This window comes from Rhineura floridana, chromosome 4, assembly GCF_030035675.1.
Source record: "Rhineura floridana isolate rRhiFlo1 chromosome 4, rRhiFlo1.hap2, whole genome shotgun sequence".
In the NCBI taxonomy this organism is placed as follows: Eukaryota; Metazoa; Chordata; class Lepidosauria; order Squamata; family Rhineuridae; genus Rhineura; species Rhineura floridana.
The window spans coordinates 106,418,470-106,440,599 of record NC_084483.1 but is presented as its reverse complement, the minus strand read 5'-3'; the positions used below and the strand labels follow the sequence as shown (position 1 = coordinate 106,440,599).

At 41.3% G+C, this 22,130-nt stretch overlaps 1 protein-coding gene across 4 annotated transcripts in view; it reads left to right on the top strand.

Moving 5' to 3' along the window:
- MAP3K5 (mitogen-activated protein kinase kinase kinase 5) overlaps positions 1-22,130 on the top strand; it is a 200,675-nt gene that overhangs the window by 101,321 nt on the left and 77,224 nt on the right. For all 4 annotated transcript variants that reach the window (XM_061623946.1, XM_061623944.1, XM_061623947.1 and 1 more), the window contains 4 exons: positions 2,053-2,223; positions 8,673-8,785; positions 10,665-10,824; positions 19,444-19,597. In XM_061623946.1, the coding sequence (XP_061479930.1) occupies positions 2,053-2,223; positions 8,673-8,785; positions 10,665-10,824; positions 19,444-19,597 (598 nt within the window). The remainder of the gene's footprint in view (positions 1-2,052; positions 2,224-8,672; positions 8,786-10,664; positions 10,825-19,443; positions 19,598-22,130) is intronic.

Genomic DNA, 22,130 nt, shown 5'->3' with positions numbered 1-22,130 from the left:
TGGCGGGTTAGGGACCAGCCCCCCCCCCGCCAAAAAGCACCGTAAAGGGGAACATAGCATTGCCCCCACCCTGCACTCGCTTGCTCACTCACCCGCCTTATGGTGGGAGAGTAGTGCTTGCAGGGAGGGAGCTGCTTGCCTACTCACCAGCCCACTCCCCCTCCCCCTCGCCCACTCACTTGCCCTCCGGGGGAGTAGTGCTCCCCTTCTGCAACACGCTTCCTGCTGCAGATCGCAGTGAGGGAGCTGGCCGCCCGGCTGCCAACCCACCTGCACCCCCTCACTTACCCTCCGCCAACTCCCTCACTCGTCCTCCCCCTCACTCACTCGCCCTCTCCTCTCACTCACTCGCTCGCCCTGGGAGTAGTGCTCCCCTTCCGCGGCAGGCTCCCTGCCACGGATTGAAGGGAGGGAGCTGCCTGCCCGGCCACCGGCCTGCCTGGCCTCCACCCTGCCCACACCCCCTTGCTCACCCTCTGCCGGCTCCCTCCCTCGTCCTTCCCCTCGCTCACTCGCCCTCTCCCCCACTCACTCGCTCATTTGTCCTCCCCAGGAGTAGTGCTCAGAAACCTGCCGTGGATCTCAGGGAGGGAGCTGCCTGCCCAGCCGCCCACACCCCCTTGTTCCCCTCTGCCAGCTCCCTTGCTCATCATCCCCATTGCTCGCTCGCCCTGTCCCCCCACTCATTTGCTCGCCCTCTGTCTTGCCCGCTCACTCACTTTCCCTCCCTGGCCCACACCCACTCTCTCTTCCTCCGCCGGCTCCTTCGCTTGCCCTCTCCCCCACTCGCTTGCCCTCCCCCCCACGCACTTGCTCCCCCTCCCCCACTCACTTGCTCCCCCTTGCCCGCTCACTCACTCGCCCTCCCTGGGAGTAGTGCTCCCCTTCCGCGGCAGGCTTCCTGCCACAAATTGCAGGGAGGGTGTTGCCCGCCTGGCCACTGGCCCGTGCCCACTCGCTTGCCCTCCGCCAGCTCCCTCGCTTGCTCGCCTTCTCCCCCCACTCATTCACTTGCCCTCCTCCTCGCTCGCTCGCCCCAGCCCCCCACTTGCTCACTCAGTGCACACACATTGCTTACCTTAAAATCAGACTCAGCTGCTGAGCTGAGTCTGTCAGAGCTTAGAAATGTTACTTTTTTGAACTACAACTCTCATCAGCCCAAGTGTTGTTTAAAAAAGTTGCTTTTCCAAGCTCTGCATGTCATGCCACAAAAACGCTGAAAAAGCGGAACAAGTGCCAAACATAGGGAACATGGATATAATTGAAAACCGCCGCATTAGCGGACCGCTGTAAAGCGGAGCACCGTAAAGCGGGGCCCTACTGTACAACAAACTGAAGTTTTTTGTTGTTGTTGAAAAGCCACAGCTGTGACTTGGATAGAAAATGTGATCCATTTCCTTTACCTTTATTATTACCTCAACTCATTATAGTAAAACTCCTGATGACAATCATGAAAAATGGAAATGGACTGCCTTCAAGTTGATTCTGACTTATGGCAACACTATGAATAGGGTTTTTATGGTAAGCAGTATTCAGAGGGGGTTTGCCATTGCCTTCCTCTGAGGCTGATAGGCAGTGACTGACCCAGAGTCACCCAGTGAGCTTCATGGCTGTGTGGGGATTCGAACCTTGGTCTCCCAGGTCGTAGTCCAGTACCTTAACCATTACACCACACTGGCTCTCAATCATGTCAATCATACTGCAAAGAAAAACTATTCTGTAATATCTCAGTGTAAGCAGAGAGTTTACTAAGATATTCCCTGGTTTGTATGCAGTACAGCAGATTGTCAGATGCCTACATTATAATTTTGTGTAAACAGCAAAAATAAAAGGTTGTGTTCTTTCAATTAAGACACCTAAGTAAGACACCTAAGTGTATATCTTCTCTCCCCCCTGCCTATACCAAATGGTATTGCCCGTTAAAGCTCCCTTTGGGAGGAAGGGCGGAATAGAAATTTAATAATAAATAAATAAATAATGTGGAGTAATCAGATAGTAGGACAACAGAGACTTATGACAGATTAAAATATTTGTGTTTTTTAAAAAAAACAGGCGAAATCTACCTGGAGACAGACAGAAAGCTCTAGATGTTATGATTCCTCTGGTGGAAAATGAGAGCCAAGTAGCTTCAGATATGTACTGCCTAGTGGGGCGGATCTACAAAGATATCTTTCTGGATTCTGGATTTACAGACACAGAAAGTAGAGACCAAGGGACCTTGTGGTAAGTAATAGTTTGCTATATGTCTGTGTAATATTATTTTTAATAACACTCCAGCCAGTGATTGGAGTAGAAAACAGGCTGATTTTTTAATGGAATTTTTTTCCATTTCTAAAAACTCATTGTTACATAAAATTAACTAATAAACTAATGTGTACATATGATTCCAGCCAAATTATTGGGCAGTTTCAAAGTTGTAATGTACTTTTCCAGGTGATTGTGCCTAGGAAGCATCTATATAATTAATGCACAACTATCTCAACATCCTAAAATCAATATCTTAGTAGTTTTTCATATTACATATGATTTTGTTTGGTTCCTAATCAAATATTTCAGTCCAAATATTTTTGGCTATTGGAAAAACTTTTAAGATATTTACACAGCAGGTAAAATCAAAATAGTAAAGAATGCTAAGGCACACCCCACCCAACCAAGCAAACATTTTCCTCTGCGGTACAAAAATGTTAACACTGCAAATGCAGCAAAGTAGCCAGGGAGGGTGGCAGAGACTGCTTCATGTACCAAGTGCGCGCACACACACACACGTTGTTATCTGTCACCTCCACAGTTCTTCATCTCCATTCCTCAGCTGCCTCTTTCTCCTCCTTCATCCATGTCCTTGCCCTTCGGCTCCTTTCTCCCTCTATTCTTCTCCACCACTGTCCATTTTTAAACACTTTTTTCTCTCCACTCTACCCCTGCCTCACTCTCCACCTCCTCCCTTGTCGCCTCCTAAGCACCCACAGACCACGAAGGAAGAGCAACGCTGTGCAGAAGCCGAGTTTGAGGCACATGATTTTCATCCACAAATCAGAGGAGCAGAAGACATTCCCTGCTCTCCCCCCCCCAAAGTAACACCCCAAAGTATTGCTGGAAACATTACAATTATACCTCAAAAGTAATAAAATTACAATCAAAATGTAAAGAAATTACCCACTCGTTCCTCAAAAAAGTAATAAATTACAAGTAATTTTTCCTAATGAATTATTTCCAAGCTCTGGATATTCATACCCTCCAATTTCTGATTGGCAATAAGTTTTAGGGTCCCAGAAAATACTGTGGGTATGGTTTCCTTGGAATGAAGGTCTCTAAGAGACTGATGGCATTCTGTGATATAATGTTTATTTACACATATGTACAGGCAGAGCATGAAATTGGAGGCCCAGAGCATTAACACTCCCAACAGATCCTGCTCCCCCCCCCAATTAGGATTCTAGGAGAGGCCCCAAGATTCATCACAGAGAGCAGGCCAAGCTTCTGTGTCTCTTTCAGACACCATTTCCAGGAGTACCAGCCTGTTTTCTTCCACACAAGGATATTTTGATGACCTCCAGCCAGGGGACGATGGGGAAAAAAAGACATACCCCCTCTGTGGCACATCACCATCATCTGTACTGATGATCTCTTTAATGAGGTCTGTTTTTCTATGAAAAGGGATCTGCCAGGTTAAACTTGTCCACCTGGTTAGACCTCTTTAGCAGTCTTTTTACAACCGGAATCACAGGGTTGATGGGGGGCACACCAATATTCCCATTTAGGCCAACCCCAGTCTCATTATAATATCTTTACAACAGAGGTGGGGAACTGGATCTAGGTGGCAGCTAGATCCTTACCTCTCTATCTCACTTTCACAGGTGGGCAGGACCCATGCATTTGTTAATTACCTGATGCCAAAATGATATCGGGTGACTCATTTTCCTTTGCCTGTGGTTTGAAACTGCAAAGGCTCACTGCTTTGTAGAAACCACTGATCAGCTAATTAGCTATGCCTGCAAACTGTGTTTTCAGCAGGGAGTGACATCTGTACTGCCCTGCACCTGACATCATATATGAAATTTTTATAGCAGAGGTAGTAAGTACACTCTCCATGTGACCTGTCCATCTTGACATTCAAGAGAATTTCAGCTCTGTGCAAATGGAAAAAAGGTAGAATCTTTTTGTGATAGATCTTGTAAGTTCTTCTCTTACACACGGCTACAGATTGCATCGTGGGAGAGGTCCTTGTATCACCATTGTCATGAATATTGCAAAGACTCTTCCCATAGCCAGTTTTGGACTATAGTGCTGTTAGCACCATAGTTGATGTCTAGGGGGAATCCATAGATCGACTCTTTCACCACCAGAAGTTTTGTTTCATTTTTATTGCCCAATGAAGCATGCTGTGAGTCCATGTGCCTTATCTTCCTGTCTTCTCTTATGATCTACTTGTTTCCAAGTTGAGGACGAGAGTGAATGCTGCTAGGTGATAGGCTTTCTATTAATATCAACACTGTGATGACAAGTTAATTATTAGCTGTCAGATTTTTCTCAGACACATTACTGCTATTATTGCTGACAGTGTAAATCAGGCAAGAGGATTTTCCTCTCCTCTTCAAGAGCTTGGTGAACAAGTCACTAACTAGTCTAGGTGTGGGTTAGGGTTGCCAGGCTCAGGCTGGGCCTGGCAACTAAGAGGTCTTCTGTATCTTTAAAAGTTGTGCAGGGGGAAGGAAGAATTTCACCTTGTAGTTTTTCCCATTACAGTGTTGCAAGAACACCTGCACTTGGCTGAACTTTCTCTTCTCTTAAAGATACAGAATCATTCTCAGGCCTTGAGCCTGGCAACCCTAGTGTGGCTCCATAGCTGGCAGTTGGTTAGGATTCAGCTGGTGCCAATTTCCAAGATGAAGAGATAACTATAGCCAAGTTGGCATAACCAGATAGCAACCTATAGCAGAGAGAAAAGAGGAGTCAAAGGAGGACAGATGTTAGAAGTTAAAGAGAGTAAGGCTGCAATCCAATACATATCTACTCAGAAGCAAGCACCATTAGGTTCAGTGGGATGTACTCCCAGGTAAGTGTGTATTGGATTGAAGCCTAAGCCTTTTTTTTAAAGCGACAAGCTACCAGCAGAATATCAGGAGTTCTGCTACACATGTTCAGAGCAGTTAAGAAGACTGAATCCAGCTAAGTCATTAAAGTGTTCTTTTAGACTGAATGTATAGTTCCTTGTACACATGGTGCACAAGGCTGACATGATTGTTGCCATGTGCTGTGTTTTTGAGGAGATTCTCCTAAGACGCTATTCAATAAATGCTTAATAAATAAATAAATTGTATGACCATGGCTGGAAATAGTTGCCTCACATTTTGGTTATCATAACTATCCCTTTACTTATCATAACCATGGAAAGGCACTTGGTATAAGGCTCTTGCTAAGTGGTGGCAGCAGCAATAGCTCCCCCCCCACACTGCTTGCAGTTCTATCTGTCTTGCAGACAGGCAGCAGACAGGTGCTTCTAGCCACCATTGCTATTCAAGTGAGCAACTGGAAATGGCAGCAGAAGGAGCACAGTAGCTACTCACACGCCCTTTCCTGGACAGGGGCTGCTCTTTCCACTGCTGCCAGTTGTCTGCCCATTGCATGTAGCATTAACCCATGGCTTAGCATTACATTGGAATGCAGATACAACTTTGCAGCAAACAATATGATCTGGTATGCCTTTCAGGGGTATCAGGATTCCAAGAGGCTTTAGCCACAGGATTCACGTTGTGCCCCGGTGCCATGTTTACAGTTCGCTAAGTAATGCAGCAGTAAAGAAACGTCTTATCTTAATTTTCAGACCACCATGTAGTTGTTTTTGGAAACACTTGCACATAGTGGTAGCTTGATGTGGAAGTTGTAATAGGGGAGAACTCTTTGGTGTGTGGCTCACCCTAATCAGAGTTTCTGTGCTATCATCACATTTTTTTGGTGGCTGGCACTAATGCTGAGAATTTCCATACAGGGACTTGGCTTGCAAATGGTCTAAGCCTGGCAGGAATGGCAAGTCTCAGTGTCAGAGCCATCTGTTCCTTTCCCAGCATATCAGGCTTGTAGCCAGGGTGAAGGGGAAGGTCTCTGCCTATGCAGCTTGTTCTGTTGTAGAAGGTGTAACCCACCCATTTTAACTTTCGGGTGTTATGTGCATGCCACAACAGTGGTGGCAGCAGCAGCAATTGTGCCAGTAGCACTTAGAGTATTTGAATATTCCTTTTCCTTGGCTTCTGGAGGTAAGATGGTGATGATCCCTGTCTCGATTTGATTCCTATCTTCTTTCCTATTACAGCTGCACCTTTCCCTTCCTGCCCCTCATCTAAAAGCAGCTGTCAGACTTGACTAGGCAAAGGCTGGATGAGCACAGGGAATGCAGTAAACAGTCACTTATAACCTTGTTTTGTGGTCTTTAGACGGGTTCAGACAGAGAGTGATGGGCATGTTTTCACTGTGGTGTTTTGTTTTCCGTACAAACCAATTTCTGTCTTCCACAGTGTTACTCCACCACTGTCTATTTACAGTAAATTCTTTTTAAAAGGTATGGGGAGTAGGGAGTGATATGTCTGATAAATATCTGCTACTGTTTTTCTTTCTGTCTGTCTTTCTGTGCTTTGGATGAACATAGATGTTTGGACTGGATTCCCTCTCCCATGTGGCTTTTACCTTGTGTAGCAGAGGCATCACATAGTGGTGTAACTATAAATAACATTTTAAGGTATGCAATGCTATACAAAATCCATTGCCAAATTAGTGTACTTTCAGTAGAAGATATAACATTTCCTTCTCCCACCCCCAGTTTATTTGATAGACTTTTCTGTTTACCATTATAAAGATGCCAAGAGCTGTGTAGCAGGAATGAAATATTATGCGCTTTCTCAAACATGTTAATTGTTAATGAGAGAGAGAAGGCTTTTTACTGGAAATGAAGATAATGTTAGTTTGAATGTTCTTCCTCATTTTGTCATGCCTCACTGTACAACAAAGTGAAGATGGGTAATAAAATGGGAGAGATAACTTTAGATTTGGCTTTGTGTTCTGGCTTGTTTGGAAGCCATTAAATATAGTTTCCCTGCTTGGAAACAAGGAGCTATGGTTAACTGAGGTTTCCTGGCTTGTTTCTCCACTCAGGCGAAGGGAGAAATGAAGTGAGTGAATGCAGATCCACAAGCCTCATTCATGTCTCAGTTTAGTAAGTTGAGATATGAGTGTCCAAAGACAATACTAAGATATACTAAGCTAGAAAAACCAATGGTCTGACTTGATATGTCAGCTTCCTAGGTTCCTATATTTTGTCTTGCTTCATGAGAGGGCAATTGAAAAGGGAAAGCCATTAGGAGGTGGTGGATAATCCTTCCTTCAACCCCCCCCCCCGAGCCCCTTTCACCTTTCAAGGTTCAAATGTACATTCAAGTGGATTAAAGTCATGTTCAGGTGGTGATTTGAGCATGGGAAATGGCAGATGGGGAAATAGTTGACCTCTTCTTCCTATTGGTTTTCCATGCTCACTCAGGGTACAGACACACTTACTGTTGTGCCAGTTCTAATGCGTCTCTACCTTTTCTAAAACTCTGCCCCTTTTTACTCTAAAACCTGGTTGGATCAGCTCAAGTGCGTTTTTAAAAAAGTTCAGCCTCAGGCAGATTTTGCAACTGATTGGTAGATCCACCAATTTGCCTTCCAGGTGTGGCCAATGGAAATGCTTTGCTGCAGGCGCAGGCAGAGACAGTGATTAGCCCAACACTTTGCTGTTGGTGGTCCTGAAAGGTCAGTCAGCAGTGGAGAAGGGAGGTGTGGCCAGCATAGGGCAAAGTTGCTTCAAAATGCAGCTAGAAAATGATTCTGGCTGCTTTTGAAGCAACTAGTGTGCTTCAGCCTCAGTCCCTTCCAAGGCAGCTTTTCAAACAAATAAGACTTGCCAGGCTATATTTACATACATGTGTGTATTGTGTAGGTGGGTCTTAAGATATATTCTCTGAGCTGGATGTCCCCTAGTTAAAGTCTCTTCTTATGAATTCGTTAGTTGCCCTTACGCAAGCTTCTGTTCTCTCAGCCTTTGTCCATCTGGCGGGCCCTACAGGGTTGCTTTAAGGATTATTGAGATTATTATTGTGAAGCACTTTGAATACTTGAAATGAATTCCATAAATAAATGCTAGGTATTGATATAATGAAAATATATTTGAAAACGTTTGCATCTTTCTTTCTAGTTTGGAATATTGCATAGCTCTGTATTAATTTCCCTACCTTCACAGGATCACTGAATATGAATAATTGTTCTTTAGACAAAATATGACATCAATATTAATCTATAATGACTGGACGCAAATCATAATTCTAGTATAAATGTCATAAGGAATTTTAATGCTAATGTTCACAAACATTCTTAGTGCAAAACAGCAAGCTGTTAACAAGCTATGTATTCTTCACAATTGAATAAACACATGAGAATCTGAAGGAAACAGTAGGAGGATGCTGTAAATGTTGATTCCTAAAATAACCATGCTGCTTGGGTGGAAAATTGTAAGCAGAATATTTTGTGCTTGAATTAGTTGGTCAAGTTGAGCAAACTGATGATTGGCACTTTGTGTGTGTGTGTGTGTGTGTTGCCCATTTGTAAGGCTGTCTTATTTTTTAAAAAAAACTTGTTTGTTCTTCTAGGTTCAAGAAGGCATTTGAGTCAGAACCAACATTACAGTCAGGAATTAATTATGCAGTACTCCTGTTGGCCGCTGGGCACCAGTTTGATACCTCATTTGAGCTACGGAAAGTTGGTAATTATAGCCTGTTGATGCACAGGCAAATAACATTTAGTGACAGCATTTTCACCACCCTCTGTTTTACAGGAAACAGTCCAATGAATGTAGTCGGAGTTTTTGTTAGTCAGTAATTCTGCACTTTGACTACCTTTTCCATTAAAAAGGTATAACTTTGAGCCACCTCATTGATCCTGCCAACTGTGATTGTCTTGACTGAGCTTAGTTTTCTGGGTTAAATGTCTTTCTCGCAGTACCATTTTTTAAAAAAGGAGGCCTTTATGGTGACTTGCTGATATTTGCTGGATAAATTATGAATGGGTAATCTCCATTCATTCAAGTCTCTAAATAATTTCGTATGGACCTCCATTGGCTCTCAAGGACAAAGGTTAATTTGGTGAAGGTCCTGCAAGCCATTGTTTCCCCCATTGGTGGTTCTTACTGAACAACAGAGAGACTGTCTTACACATTCTGTAAAATTGAATCAGTAGCAATAGTTATATAATATAACAATTCCTTTTCCCTGAAACCTAAAGTTCCCTGGGGTTAATATAAGGCATTAAGTTCACAAGCAATTAAAGTTTGATTGCTTTTATGAAATTGTTGTTTAAGAATTGTTTTGTGCTTTAAATTGGCCTTTGCAAAAAAAAAAAATGGTGCCCTCCATAGATTCTGGACTGCAACTCCTGTCAGCTCCAGCCAGCATGGCCAATGGTCAGGAATGAAAGCAGTTATAGTCTAAATCATCTGAAGGGCACCGCAGTGGTGAAGGCTGCTTTAAATGACATTTGTGTTAAGTTATTTGTAAACTGATTTGTGAAGGTTTGTCTTAACAAGTGGGATGCAAATATAGTATTAAGTAAATCTACTTATTTTTGCAGGGTTCCCAATGAAGTTTCATTTATATTTATTTTATACAAGTTATTTATATACCGCTCTCTCATAAAGTATCAAGGTAGCATGCAGCAACATAAAAACCATTGAAAGCAGTACAGAACAATCATTACGATTGGCTATTCAAGAAAATGTTAAGTGCTTAAGTTTGTTGGCATAAAAAAGTCTTCAAGAGATGCCTGAAAGTCAAAAGTGAGGATGCCTGCTGAATCTTTGCTGGTAGAGTGCTCCACAGTATGGGAGTGTTGATACTGAATGCCTGACTTATGGTTAAGGGCAGCTGGGCCTCTGTAACACGGGAAATAAATGAAGGTTGTTCAGTAGCAGTGTTTTGTGGATTGCTCTGTAGAGAACATGTCTTTATGAATTTCCTTAACCTTCACTGTGTTTATTTTGAACTCTCTGAGGCTAATGAGTAAACATAAAGTTGTGTCTGACTAAGTCCTACTTGGAATCGAGTCACTGAAACCAGTTGATCTGTGTTAGTTGTGACTAACTTGATTTCAGTGGGTCTGTTCTATATAACTTAGTGGGTAACAATTCATGGAATTAAAAAGGGGGGAAACAAATGCAAACAGTGAAAGAAGAAATGCTGGGATTATTCAGTGGATCATTGTCAGAAACTGTGGCTAGCAGTTTATTTTGCGGTTGACGTTTGTTTGGACATGGAGAGGCCCTCAGTTCTGAAAGCATGCACTCTTGGGATGAGAGGGGTGAGTGCCATCCCAGTCATCATATCTGCCAATAGTACTGGTCTAGAATTAAGTGAAGTTACCAGTTTAATGTTCAGTTTCTATAATCTTAACATATTAAGAAACTGAGTTGCAGTTAAGGGGGGGAGAGAGAAGGAAGAATAGTTTATAAATCAGAAGACAAATGTCAGCTTTGCAGATGATTACACAAGTTGAAGATCCACTGATGCAATGGAACTGAAGGGTGCATTGACTTAAGTTTTGAATTGTAGTGTAGTCTCTTGCAGAATTCCCATTTCTGCTTTTTTCAGGAGTAAAGATAAGCAGCCTGCTTGGAAAAAAAGGAAACTTGGAGAAATTGCAGAGTTATTGGGAAGTTGGATTTTTCCTGGGAGCTAGTGTTCTGGCAAATGACCACACAAGAGTGATCCAAGCTTCAGAGAAACTTTTCAAATTGAAGACACCGGCATGGTAAGGCACTGCCCTCTTTAAGATTGGTGTGTATTAAATTAAACTCTAACTTGCAGATAATTAGGCTTTGATTATACAGCATCTGTTCTAATCTCAATATTTTGAAAAGGATAGTAAAAAATTTGGGAATATTTTCCCTTTCTCACATTTTTAATATGGGCTCAAGCAACCATGTTCTTTTTATTAAATTTATGTCCTGCCTTTCTTCAGAGGAGCTCTTTCTGTCCCATATTTTATCCTCACAATAACCCAGTGGGTCCAGGTGACTGGCCCAAAATCACCCAGTGGATTTCATAGCTGAGAATGAGGATTTGAACCAGGGTTTTTCCAGTCTTAGTTTGACCTTCTTACCATTACATAGCACTGAGTCTTAATGTTGGGCTCTGAATATTTCTGGGGCAATCCAGGTCATTAGGCAAAAGTGCCCCCCTCTTCTTTTTACAATCATTTCCATGGTAAGGTAACTCCACATTAAAAAAAACAACCCAGAATGTCTCTCAGTAGTCAGTGAAGACTTCTCAGAAAATTTCAGTCCTATTATCTTAAAAAATAGATTTCATGTATACATCCCATCAGCTTATGTAAAGTGAGAGACAATTATATCTAGCAGTGCTCTCAATCAAGAATGAGAGCTAAAGCTAATTATGTTGCTAGTTTCACCCCTTCTTTTTTAAACTCTTTTATTAGCTCAAAATGTTTCTGATGTTTAGTCAATAGCAATTACAAGCTGAAATAAAGTTGCTTCGTTTTCTAAACTGGGTAGACTCCACTTGATAATGTCATCAGGGCCCATCTAATGAATAGATTCACTAATAGGCAAAAACACCTTGCTGTTTAAGAATGTACCTATAACCAACAGATGTTTCTCTCAAACTTTAAAAAGCAGGGAAATTGGGCAGCTATAGTCAATGCACCAGGACAGGAGGAGACCGGACCTCCTCTGAGATATTGTACTGCCCTAGAAATTTGTAAAAACACAAACAAAATTTGGGTTGGTCTTTCACAGTCCAATCACTTCCTGTGTAGCTTGGAAGAATTTGGTAGCATGCCTCTGAGCATATTATGAGTTGTGGCAATGCCTGCAGTTAGCTGAAATACCAGAAACAAGACATGTGCTCTGCTGATCTTGTTTTAGCATGGATGAAGCAACAATGTTAAGAGTTGATGCAGTTCAGATACTCACTTTAAATATGTTTGATATTCTTTGCAATTTTAGTGGTTTCCTATGGTAAATTATTTTCTTTTGCTTCTGTTTCTGTGAATATGTGAAGTACAACAATACTTTGCATAACTCCAAAAACAATTGTGGAACAATGTCAATTATTCTGCAGAATAGTCTCTTGTGGACATGAGGAGTGTCTCAGTTTGCACAAGATAAAACAGTGCCCACCCTTCCTTAAACTGAGTGGTTTAAGCATACCAGGCTGAACGCATGCATCTTGCGCAGGCCAAGTTTATTTTTTCCAACAGCTACATTTATTGCTTAAGTAGCAACATCTTGTAATCAGTCTGATTTTACATCAAAGCTGCAGTTTCAGATTCAACTGTTAATGCACCCAAAATAATAATAGAACATAATCTCCAGGTTGAAACACAAAAGGCTGTCTTCACCATCATATAATACTGACTAATAAAAAGGCTTTGAAATTAATAAAAATAAATTTGACACAGATTGCAAGGATGGATAATGAGAGAAATATAATTTTCTAGGTTAGTTTCTCTGTAGAAACAGTAATAACACAGGAAAGAAGCAAAGTAAGAAGAACACCAACAAACATAGTTCTCTACCTTTGGAGATGCAGTCCTGATTGCAGGTGTTGTCACCGCTTGCGTATGCTCACAGGTACATGTTACCAAATTCTTCCAAGCTACACAGGAAGTAGATGGGACTGTGAAAGACCAACCCAAATTGTGTTTGACAGATTTGTAGGGCAGTACAATATCTCAGAGAAGAGGTCAGGTCTCCTGCTCCCCTGGTGCATTCACTATAGCTGCCCAGTTTCCCTGCTTTTTAAAGTTTGATAGAAATATCTGTGGGCTATAGCTACGTTCTTAAACTGCAAGGTTTTTTTGCCTATTAGTGAATTTCTCTACTTTTTAATCCAGGAGGTAAGAAATGGGATCCTGTGCAAGTTTGCTGAGAATGGATTGATCATTTGCATGCTTATTGAGTTCAGTGGGATTTACTCCTGTGCAGGGCTGTGGAGTCGGTATGTCAAACCTTCGACTCCGACTCCTCTATTTTTCTACTATCTAACTCCGACTCCTTCATAAATGGCATATGTATATTAATTTATTAATATTAATATTAAAATATTAATTTTATTTTGAAGTTGGAGTCAGTACATTTCTTCCGACTCCGACTCCACCCAAAATTGTTTCCGACTCTGACTCCACCCAAAATTGCTTCCATCTCCACGACTCCAACTCTGACTCCACAGCCATGCTCCTGTGCAGTGATGCTTAAGATAGGTGAAACTGACTATGGGGAAGGAGGAGAATGGGGAGGGGAAGAGGAAGGGAGGACGAGGGCAGGTTTGATCATTTGCATGCTTATTGAGTTCAGTGGGAGTTATGTACATTCAACCATGCTTAAGATATGTGAAACTGACCTACAGAGGAGGAGGAGAAGGGAGAGTGGAGGAGAGGTAGAGGGAGGGTGGGTTTGATCATTTTCATGCTTATTGAGTTCAGTTGGCTTTACTGCTATGCAATCATGCTTAGGATAGGTGAAAATGAGTTAGGGGCAGGGAGGGGAGGAGTAGGGGGAGGGGAGGGGCAGGGAGGGGAGGAGTAGGGAGGGAGGAGTAGGGGGAGGGAGGGGAGGAGATTGGGTGAGCGGGCACTGCACTGATGGAAAGCTCATTTCCTTTCCAAAAAGAAATAATTGTTAACAATATTATTTTTCAGGGTTTCCCCCACCTTTCTATTCTACAGCAGACACATGTAGTCTCCCACCCAAATTTAAACCAAAGCTGTCCCTGGCCATATCCGCACCAGACATTTATTCCACTTTAAAGAGTCATGACTTCTCCCAAAGAATCCTGGGAAGTGTTGTTTGTGAAGGGTGCTGACAGTTGCTAGGACATACACTATTCTCCTCACAGAGCTACAGTCCCCAGAATTCTCTGGGAAGAGGGGCTGACTGTTAAACCATTCTAGCTACTGGAGCTCTGTTGAAGAATAGGAGTCTCCTAACTCTCAGCACCCTTCACAAACTACACTTCCCAGGATTCTGTGGGGGAAGCCATGACTGTTTAAACTGGAATAAAAATCTAGTGTGAGTGTGGCCCCCTGATTAATCAAGTGAAACAGCTGTGAGTCTGGCTTTTAGAACACAGAAAGTTGGTTCTTACTGTGCATGTCTGCGCTATCATAGACTCCAGTGTTAATTTTCTTAAATTAATTAAAAATCAGCCATTCATTTTTTTAACGTTTAAACTGCAGAAGATGAAAGTCAGAGAATGAAGCCAAGTCAATAATAGGATTACAGATATTCTGTGAACATGGCTAATTTTTAATTAATTTCAACAAATTATGAGACCACTGACAAAAAAAAGTTTAAGAGGGGTCTGGATTTCTCTCTCTCTTGGTTTACACTTTTAACTCTAGATTCTCTTTTAGTGTTTTGTGTATCACCATGAAAACCTAGAAGGTTAAGCAAGCTTTTCTGAGTTGAGGACCATAAGTTTGTAAGGTTTTATTTTGAAATGAGGTTATGGAATGCAGCAGAATGGCATGGGGGATATTTTCAATTTAACATGGCAGAACGTAAAAAATCCATGCTTGCTATATTATACAGCCACTCTTATGGTTGTTTAATGAAACATTTCTGCATTGTATTTAATTTTCAAAAGGTACCAGGTAGCAAGGCACTGAAGAGGCCTGCAAATGCAGTTGTTTTTTTAGAGTACTTTCAGACTAACAATACCTTCAGCTATTTGGTTGGTTCAGGGATGAGGAAACTGGATTGCAGTTGCTAGGCAACCATAACCCCTCAGCCAATTTCAGATCTCACTGGGAGGGAAGGTGAGCCTTGTGAGGAAGTAGTAGGTTACAGATACAGGAATGGGAACTGGAAGGTGTGGAGATGCAAGTGACGCAGCTCCTTTATTTAGGGTGCACAAACACTTGTGCTGTGCCAACATGTACAGAGAAACTTAAATTAAATCATTATATATTTATGCAACCCTATGTATGTTTAGTCAGAATTAATTCCCACCAATTTCAGTGGGACTTGCAGGGAAGTAAGTATGCTTAGGCCTGCAGCCTTATTCAGTGAAGACAGCTAGTTTTTCAGCTGCCGTTTATTCCTGGTTGTCTAAACAATAATTAGGACTTAGGCTTTGGCACCCATTTAAATTATTGCAATAGTTTTGCCTTGTCTATGTCATTTACAGCCACTTCAAGCTGGAACCGCTTGTAAGTTAACCACTGAATCTCATGGGTAAAATGGTATTTGAACCAAGGCATTTCAGGGGGGCTTGAGAACCTGAGAATAAGATAAAATCATTTTATTAACTTGCGTAGAGGATGCTCTACCCTTCTTTTTTTTATGGCTAACCCTTTAGTTACAAACTACCTATTAGTCACACAATATTGCATTTTTTTCTTTGCCTCCTACAAACAATAGGCACTCTAGCTAATTTAAAACACTTGAAGTGTTGGTACAGTTTAGGCATATACTGAAATCTCTCCCAGTGAAATCTGGGAAATGGGTTCTTGTTGGATTGGCTTCGTAATTATCTGACTTTTCCATGAGCTGATCCAAACATTTGGGACCTCCCCGCTGCATCCTCAGAAACACTTTTCCTGGTATTGACAGCTGCACTGTAGTTGTTGCAGAATCCTTGGAAGAACTTTTCTTCTTCTCATCCTCATACCAAAGTTCTGTGCTGCCGCCAATCTTATGGGAATGGAAGGATATTTGATGGTTGAGTGATAGGGAGCTGCATTTGGGGGTTGCCAGAGATGGGCAATGGGAGATAGGAACATTTCTCTGGCTTGGTTTCTAATCTGAGACAGAGAATTTAGAGGGTTGTAAAGCTCACATTTCATTTTGAAGTAGTTTTTGGCCCAAAATGTTCATTTCCAAGCATGGCTCAGGAGAACTTCAATGGTATCTCTAGTTGAGTTGCCACCTTTATGGACTAAAGGGCACAATTCAAATTTAGAGTGTGCTGGGAGCACCAGTCACAAAATGGCTGCCAGGGGGGCATGGCATAACACAAAGTGGCTGACATGGGGATATGGCATAATACAAAGTTAGAGAGTAGTCATGGTTGAAGCTTTTCCCATAATTGTATTTTCATTCTAGAAAGGGCTTGGCCTGTTGAATTTCAGCCTGCCATACAGATGTTAAAGGCACAAGACCCCTGTTTTCCCCCAGTGTGAACGCTAAACCAAAGCCTAGCCCACCTTCCTGTACCCACTTATCTGGAAGTAAACCCCATTAAAAACAAAGAGACTTACTTCTGAGTAGACATATATACCATTGTACTGTAAGATAACTATACCATGAGTTCTTAATAAGTCTCTGGTCTGTAGCTCCTGCAAAGAAGGGGGAAGGGAAATTATGTAACATTCACTCACACTTACTGTGTAGTAGTATTTGCAGAAAATAATTTCTAGGGACTAACTGATCTCAGGTGAACCCAGCACAGGAAGGATGCATCCTTGTTGCTAGGGAAAAAGAAAGCCAAACTATGGAGATCCCAATGACTAGGGGAAAAAAGAAGAAACAGGAGAAGTGCACTAAAAGGGAGGGCAAAACAGCAGCTGTTTAGACCCTCAAGGATTCCTATTGCCTGGTGTCCAAACAAAGTCACTTTGGGGAAGGGCTGTAGCTCAATGTCAGAGCATCTGCCTTGCATACAGAAGGTCCAAGTTCAATCCCCAGCATCTCAAGGTAGGGTTGGAAGGGAACCTTGCCTGAAAACCATGAAGAGCCACTGAGCTAGGTTGACCAATTGTCTGACTCGGTATAAGGCAGCTTCCTATGTTCCTGTGTATCATTCACAGCTCTGACTTCATTCATTGGCTAATAACTCTTAACAGGATGGAGCAGCCAGGCTGGCTCATTTCGCAGAAATCACTGAGCAGGTACCTGCACATTTTGCTCCATTACATTCCTTCTAGAAGGGCTAGAGACTTCCATTTTTAAAAAATGTAAGCTCAGATTCTGGGCTATTTATTGGGGGTGCCTCTGAAGACATTTGCAGATGCCATGGTGCCAGTGGGTGATGGGTTGGCAACCCCTGCTCTAGTTAAATGGGGTAGATCATGCCAGTTAGTGCAGCTCTTCTTCTAAGAGCCAAATTAGATGTAAAACATGAATGTGTAATTTTATAAATTCCTATGGCCTCATTGTTTGTGTAAAGCAGCTTTGGAAGAGGGGGTGATTTATTATTTATTTATTAAATTTATATCCTGTCCTTTCTTCCGGAAGGAGCCCAGGATGGCAAGTAAGCAGTGTGGGAGGGAGAATTTGGCCATTTTTCTACCTACCATTTTTTGATCAAAAGCTTGCTTGCCCTCAGCCACTTTCTCCACCACTGGGTTCCAGATTTCCAACTATGGGAGTGAAAAAACATTTATTCTCCTGGCTCTTCTGTTTCATTTTGATGATTTTTCCTGTGCTCTAGTTTTGCTTTGATGATTTTTAAAATTTTTGATATAAGCTTCCTATAACGGAAAGGCCGTATATACATATTTTAATAAATAAAAATGTTTGTAATGACCCCCAGGTTACCTCTTTTAAAATGGAAAGGTGGAATATATATGTTTTAGTACATTAGAAATGTTTGTAATGAGGCCATAATTACCTAAGTAACAGCTAGTGCATACTGTGTCATTTAGGGATCTATGGCCAAGAGATCCTGCTAGCCTTTAGCTCTTATGTATTGCCATAGTGTATTAAAGATAAAATTGGCAGTGTCAGTTTTAAGATAAGATACTAGTTTGTGGAAAAAAATATAATTTATCTGATCTTAGGAAAAAATATGATTCAGTACTTTTATATGAGAGCAGGTGAAGGGAGAGATTGTGTATACATGCTGGAACATCTGTTGCCTTTTCTACTGCATTGTTGACAATCTGTTTAGCAGAGGCCTATTTCTTGACAGTACAGTTAAACTACACAGTTAACCACACATGCATTCAATGTTTTAAAATACCTGCACTGAACCATTAATGCAGATCCAGTAAAGAGCAGAACGTCACAGCAGGTTAAAGCAATGCTTGCTCATCATGGGTGAGATAGAATCCTGATGTGTGATGGAGCCCAACCAAAATGTACCTAAAATAGGTCTGAGCCATTTCTTGGTCATGATAGTGGATGTTTATTATTGTATGATTTTGTGATTTGTGTATGCTGCAACAAAACCATACCTTTGTTCAGGTTCTATTCCTAGCTTAGGCAGCTATGTTTGTGACATCAGAAGGTTTTAATTTGGACAATTTGCAATCTTTATTGTCACTGTCACTGACACAGTCAGCCCAGGGCATATATGCTGAATGTTGTTGTACCTTTTCACCAGCATGACTCTGCCAGTGGACCTATAATTTAGCTTGACACTGGACCATTTTAATGATGAGAAATGAAGAGCAAGCAAGTACATTGCATATCTGAGTTTTACAAAGATACATATTTGAAAATTTGAGAATTTTAAAACCTAGTTTGTCTATAAAAAGTACTGTCTCACATTCCATATATCTACAAGGAGCTTGGTGTGTGTGTGTGTAAATATAAGGAGCTGTTTTAGTGCAAATCAGACTATTGTTCCATCTAACCCAATGAAGTAAATGACCTGATTGACAGTGGTTCTCCAAGGTCTCGGGCAGAAGTTTTATGCCCAGGCCCACAACCTGAAATCCTTTCAACAGGAGATGCCAGGATTTGAAGATGTAAACCTTGTACCATTAAGCTCTAAAGTACAGATGCACCACTAAACTATAGTATAGAAGTACTCACTCTGTTGCATGTGGATTAGCAAGAGATATTTATCCCAAATTAGTAGTTGCTTCACATGTTATGGAAATAACAGTAGACTCCTTTAGCTGTGGTATATCCTGAATTTGAAAATATTGTTTTTCTTCTACTTTGTTGTGTGCACATACTGAAGGAACTATGATTGGTCTTGGGTTTGTATAGCAGTGTCTATATGCAATAAGTATGGCTCTCATAAGTCATGGGGAACACTCCGAGTACTCCTGTAATATTTGTAAATTTCTAAAATAGAAAAACATTTTTAAAAGTTTCCTGTCCATCTGTAGAGCAGAAGGGAAATCCTAGCAGGCTAGCATGGTGTGTACTGTTCACATGAACCAAGAAAGAGTCTATATGAATTTCTTGTTCCACTTTGTGCCTACATTTGTTTGCACATTTTTGTTCAAACTTTTTCTAAAATAGTGAAGCATTGACTTGAGAGCTGGAGAAAGTGCTGTGCAGACATACCCATGTTTCTCATCTTGCATGACCAATATTAGCTGCTAAGAGCCGTTCAACTGAGTGATGTGATGTGATCCTGAGTGCAGAAAAGTGTGATTTAAAACATATAGAGGTTATAATTAATTACAAATGTTACAGACCTGTTTCTCTTTTTTGTTGGTTGCCCCTAGGTACCTCAAGTCCATTGTGGAGACTATTTTGATATATCAGCACTTTAAGAAACTGAATCCAGAACAGCAAGTAGCCAAACATGAACTTGTAGACTTTTGGATGGACTTTCTGGTTGAGGCCACAAAGATAGATGTCTCTGTAGTTAGATTTCCTGTGAGTACATTTTGAACTCTTCTAATTAATTTTTAACAGTTTTAATTTCCTGTTTGTCCTGCCATATGCTTATGTTGGAGGTGTGGGGGAGCATTTTAATTTGGAAGGCAATAAACTTTGAATAACAAAAGGGGTGATCTAAATAGTTATGGTGGTTCCATGCTTATGGAACTTCCTTCCCCTAGCTTATGTCATCACCTAAACGCATTTTTATTCATCCAGGCTTAGTAGATCTGGTTAGCCACTCTGATCTATGAATTTTTACATTTTTAATGCTGCCTGATTCTGTAAGTTTTATGATGTCTTGATATTATAGGTTGCTTTTTGTATTTTATTGTTTCTCTTTCAGTTGTTTACATTTTATTGTGTAGATTGTATTTAATTATCTTGTTGGAAAGCACTTCATGGTCTTTTTCTTGATGAAAAGTGGTATACAAATACTTGAATGAATAAAATAAAAATAAATATTATAGCTTGGATCCTAAGATAAGTTAACTTAAGGAAGTTCACGAAAGGAAGGTTTCATGCCCCCTCCGTTCCTCTGCAGCTATCTGTGCCTCTCTCTCCCCCCAAATAATCTTTTTGAGGATCAGGAGCTCCTTTTGAACCATGTAGGACAGAGTGCAGGTGGCTGCTGTGGAAGGAGAGAATTGTCCCAGATAAGGCTTGGATCCTAAAATAAAGAAATCTAAGGATGATTATGAAATGACAAATTCCTATCCCTTCCTCCCCCCCATCCCAGATTGATCAGGAGGACCTCCAACACTCCAAAGATGTTTGGGTGGGAGTCAGGTGGCTATAGCGTGGAGAAATAGGCAAGAAACTCTTCTTCCATGAACTTCCTAATGTTAACTTATCTTGGGATCCAAGCCTACATTTATTTTTTTCTCAAAGGAGCTGTACTCTCCTCCAGATATTTTATCATCACAACAGATCTATGTGGTGTAGGTTAAATTTAGAAAGAGTGCCTGGCCCACTATAACCTCATAGATAGTGTGATGATAAACTCCTATAGTTCTGTTAATTCTATAATTTAATAGTCGCTCCTATTGATATGTTATCATAAGACAGGAGTAACCAACCTGGTACTCTTCAGATGTTGTTGGACTACAACTCCCATCAGCCCCATTATCAGGGGTAATAGAAATTGTGGTCCACCACATCCAAAGAGCACCATGTTGGCTATCCCTGTCATAAGAGTTCACCTCTACTCAGTCTGCACTGAGCTATTACGCATTGATCATATAACGTTATTTTCATGAAACTGTTCAGAGAAAGGAAGATTGAAAATTTTAGCCTCTGACTATCTGAATATTGTCAGGCCTGTCTAATACTAGCAAATAAATAAGGTCCAGTACACATAAAAAGTATTGCCATGTGACTTGTAAATATCTTCAGATTTTCTTCTAGTGAAAACATATTTTGCCCCCACCTTGTGTCTTTGCAGCCAGGTTGCATTTCTTTGCAAAGTGGAGCCATGCTAGCAGAAAAGGAGCCATTGGGTGCTTAATCCTTCCCTTATCTGGCTAAAATTAATACAGGTTAAATTAATTCCTATGCCTGCCAGTTTTCATTTCCAGCTTTCTTTCAGCTATTTTTCCTTGCCAAGGTTTCAGAGCCTGAGATCCAACCTGACAGAGGCTTCTCTACGGCCATACATGTATTCCTTTAGCCCTCTTCAGAGCTACCCCTGAGTTAGGCATCGGCTGGGACTCACAGTTACCCTATTTAAGTTTGGGGGGAAAATCCTGCTTGCCCTGCCCTCTGCTTCACTGGTACCTGTGCCTGATACACAAGGTCGAACAGACTTTCTTTTTGTCAGGGCCTTGAGATCCACTGGCCAGAGCCAATTGCAAAATAGTGGCTTGGGATAGAAGCCAGTTCCAATTACTTGCTGCATCCTATAATGACATATACTAGGGTGACCTGCCTGCATTGATTCACAACTTGTCTGTGAGTTACTACAGAGTCTCATGCCACCCTACTTGTGAGTCATGCTGCCCTGACTTCTATTTTTGAGTAAAGTGCATAGGATTACACTCACAGCTCAGAAACCTACTCTTCTCTTTATTTTCAAATGAAAAATGCACACTTAAATGAGAGTAAGCCCAAATGAACATAGTGGGACTTAATGTCTGAGTAAAATGAATAAGATTACACTGTTTCACAAGATGAAGAAGTGAAAATAGTGCTCTGAACCCTCCTTTCTCCCATTTTCCAGTGAAAAACATACCCCTAAATGAGCCAGCTTTCCCTTGGGACTAAGTCCCATTGAAATCAGCAGGGCTTTCTTCTGAATAAACTAGACAGGATCCGGCCATAAGTATTAATACAAGAGTAGCTTATCTCCTGTTTCTCAGATCTAAGGGCCTAAACTTTACAACTAAAGGACATAATATTGCTACATTTTCTGCCATGTCTAGTATTCCTGCTTTCCCTGATGCCCTGCTAATTATCTTCTTCTTTCTTGAAAGTTGCATGCCTTCTAGTCACTTCATAGAAATTGCTAACAACTATTCATTGTTGTTATATG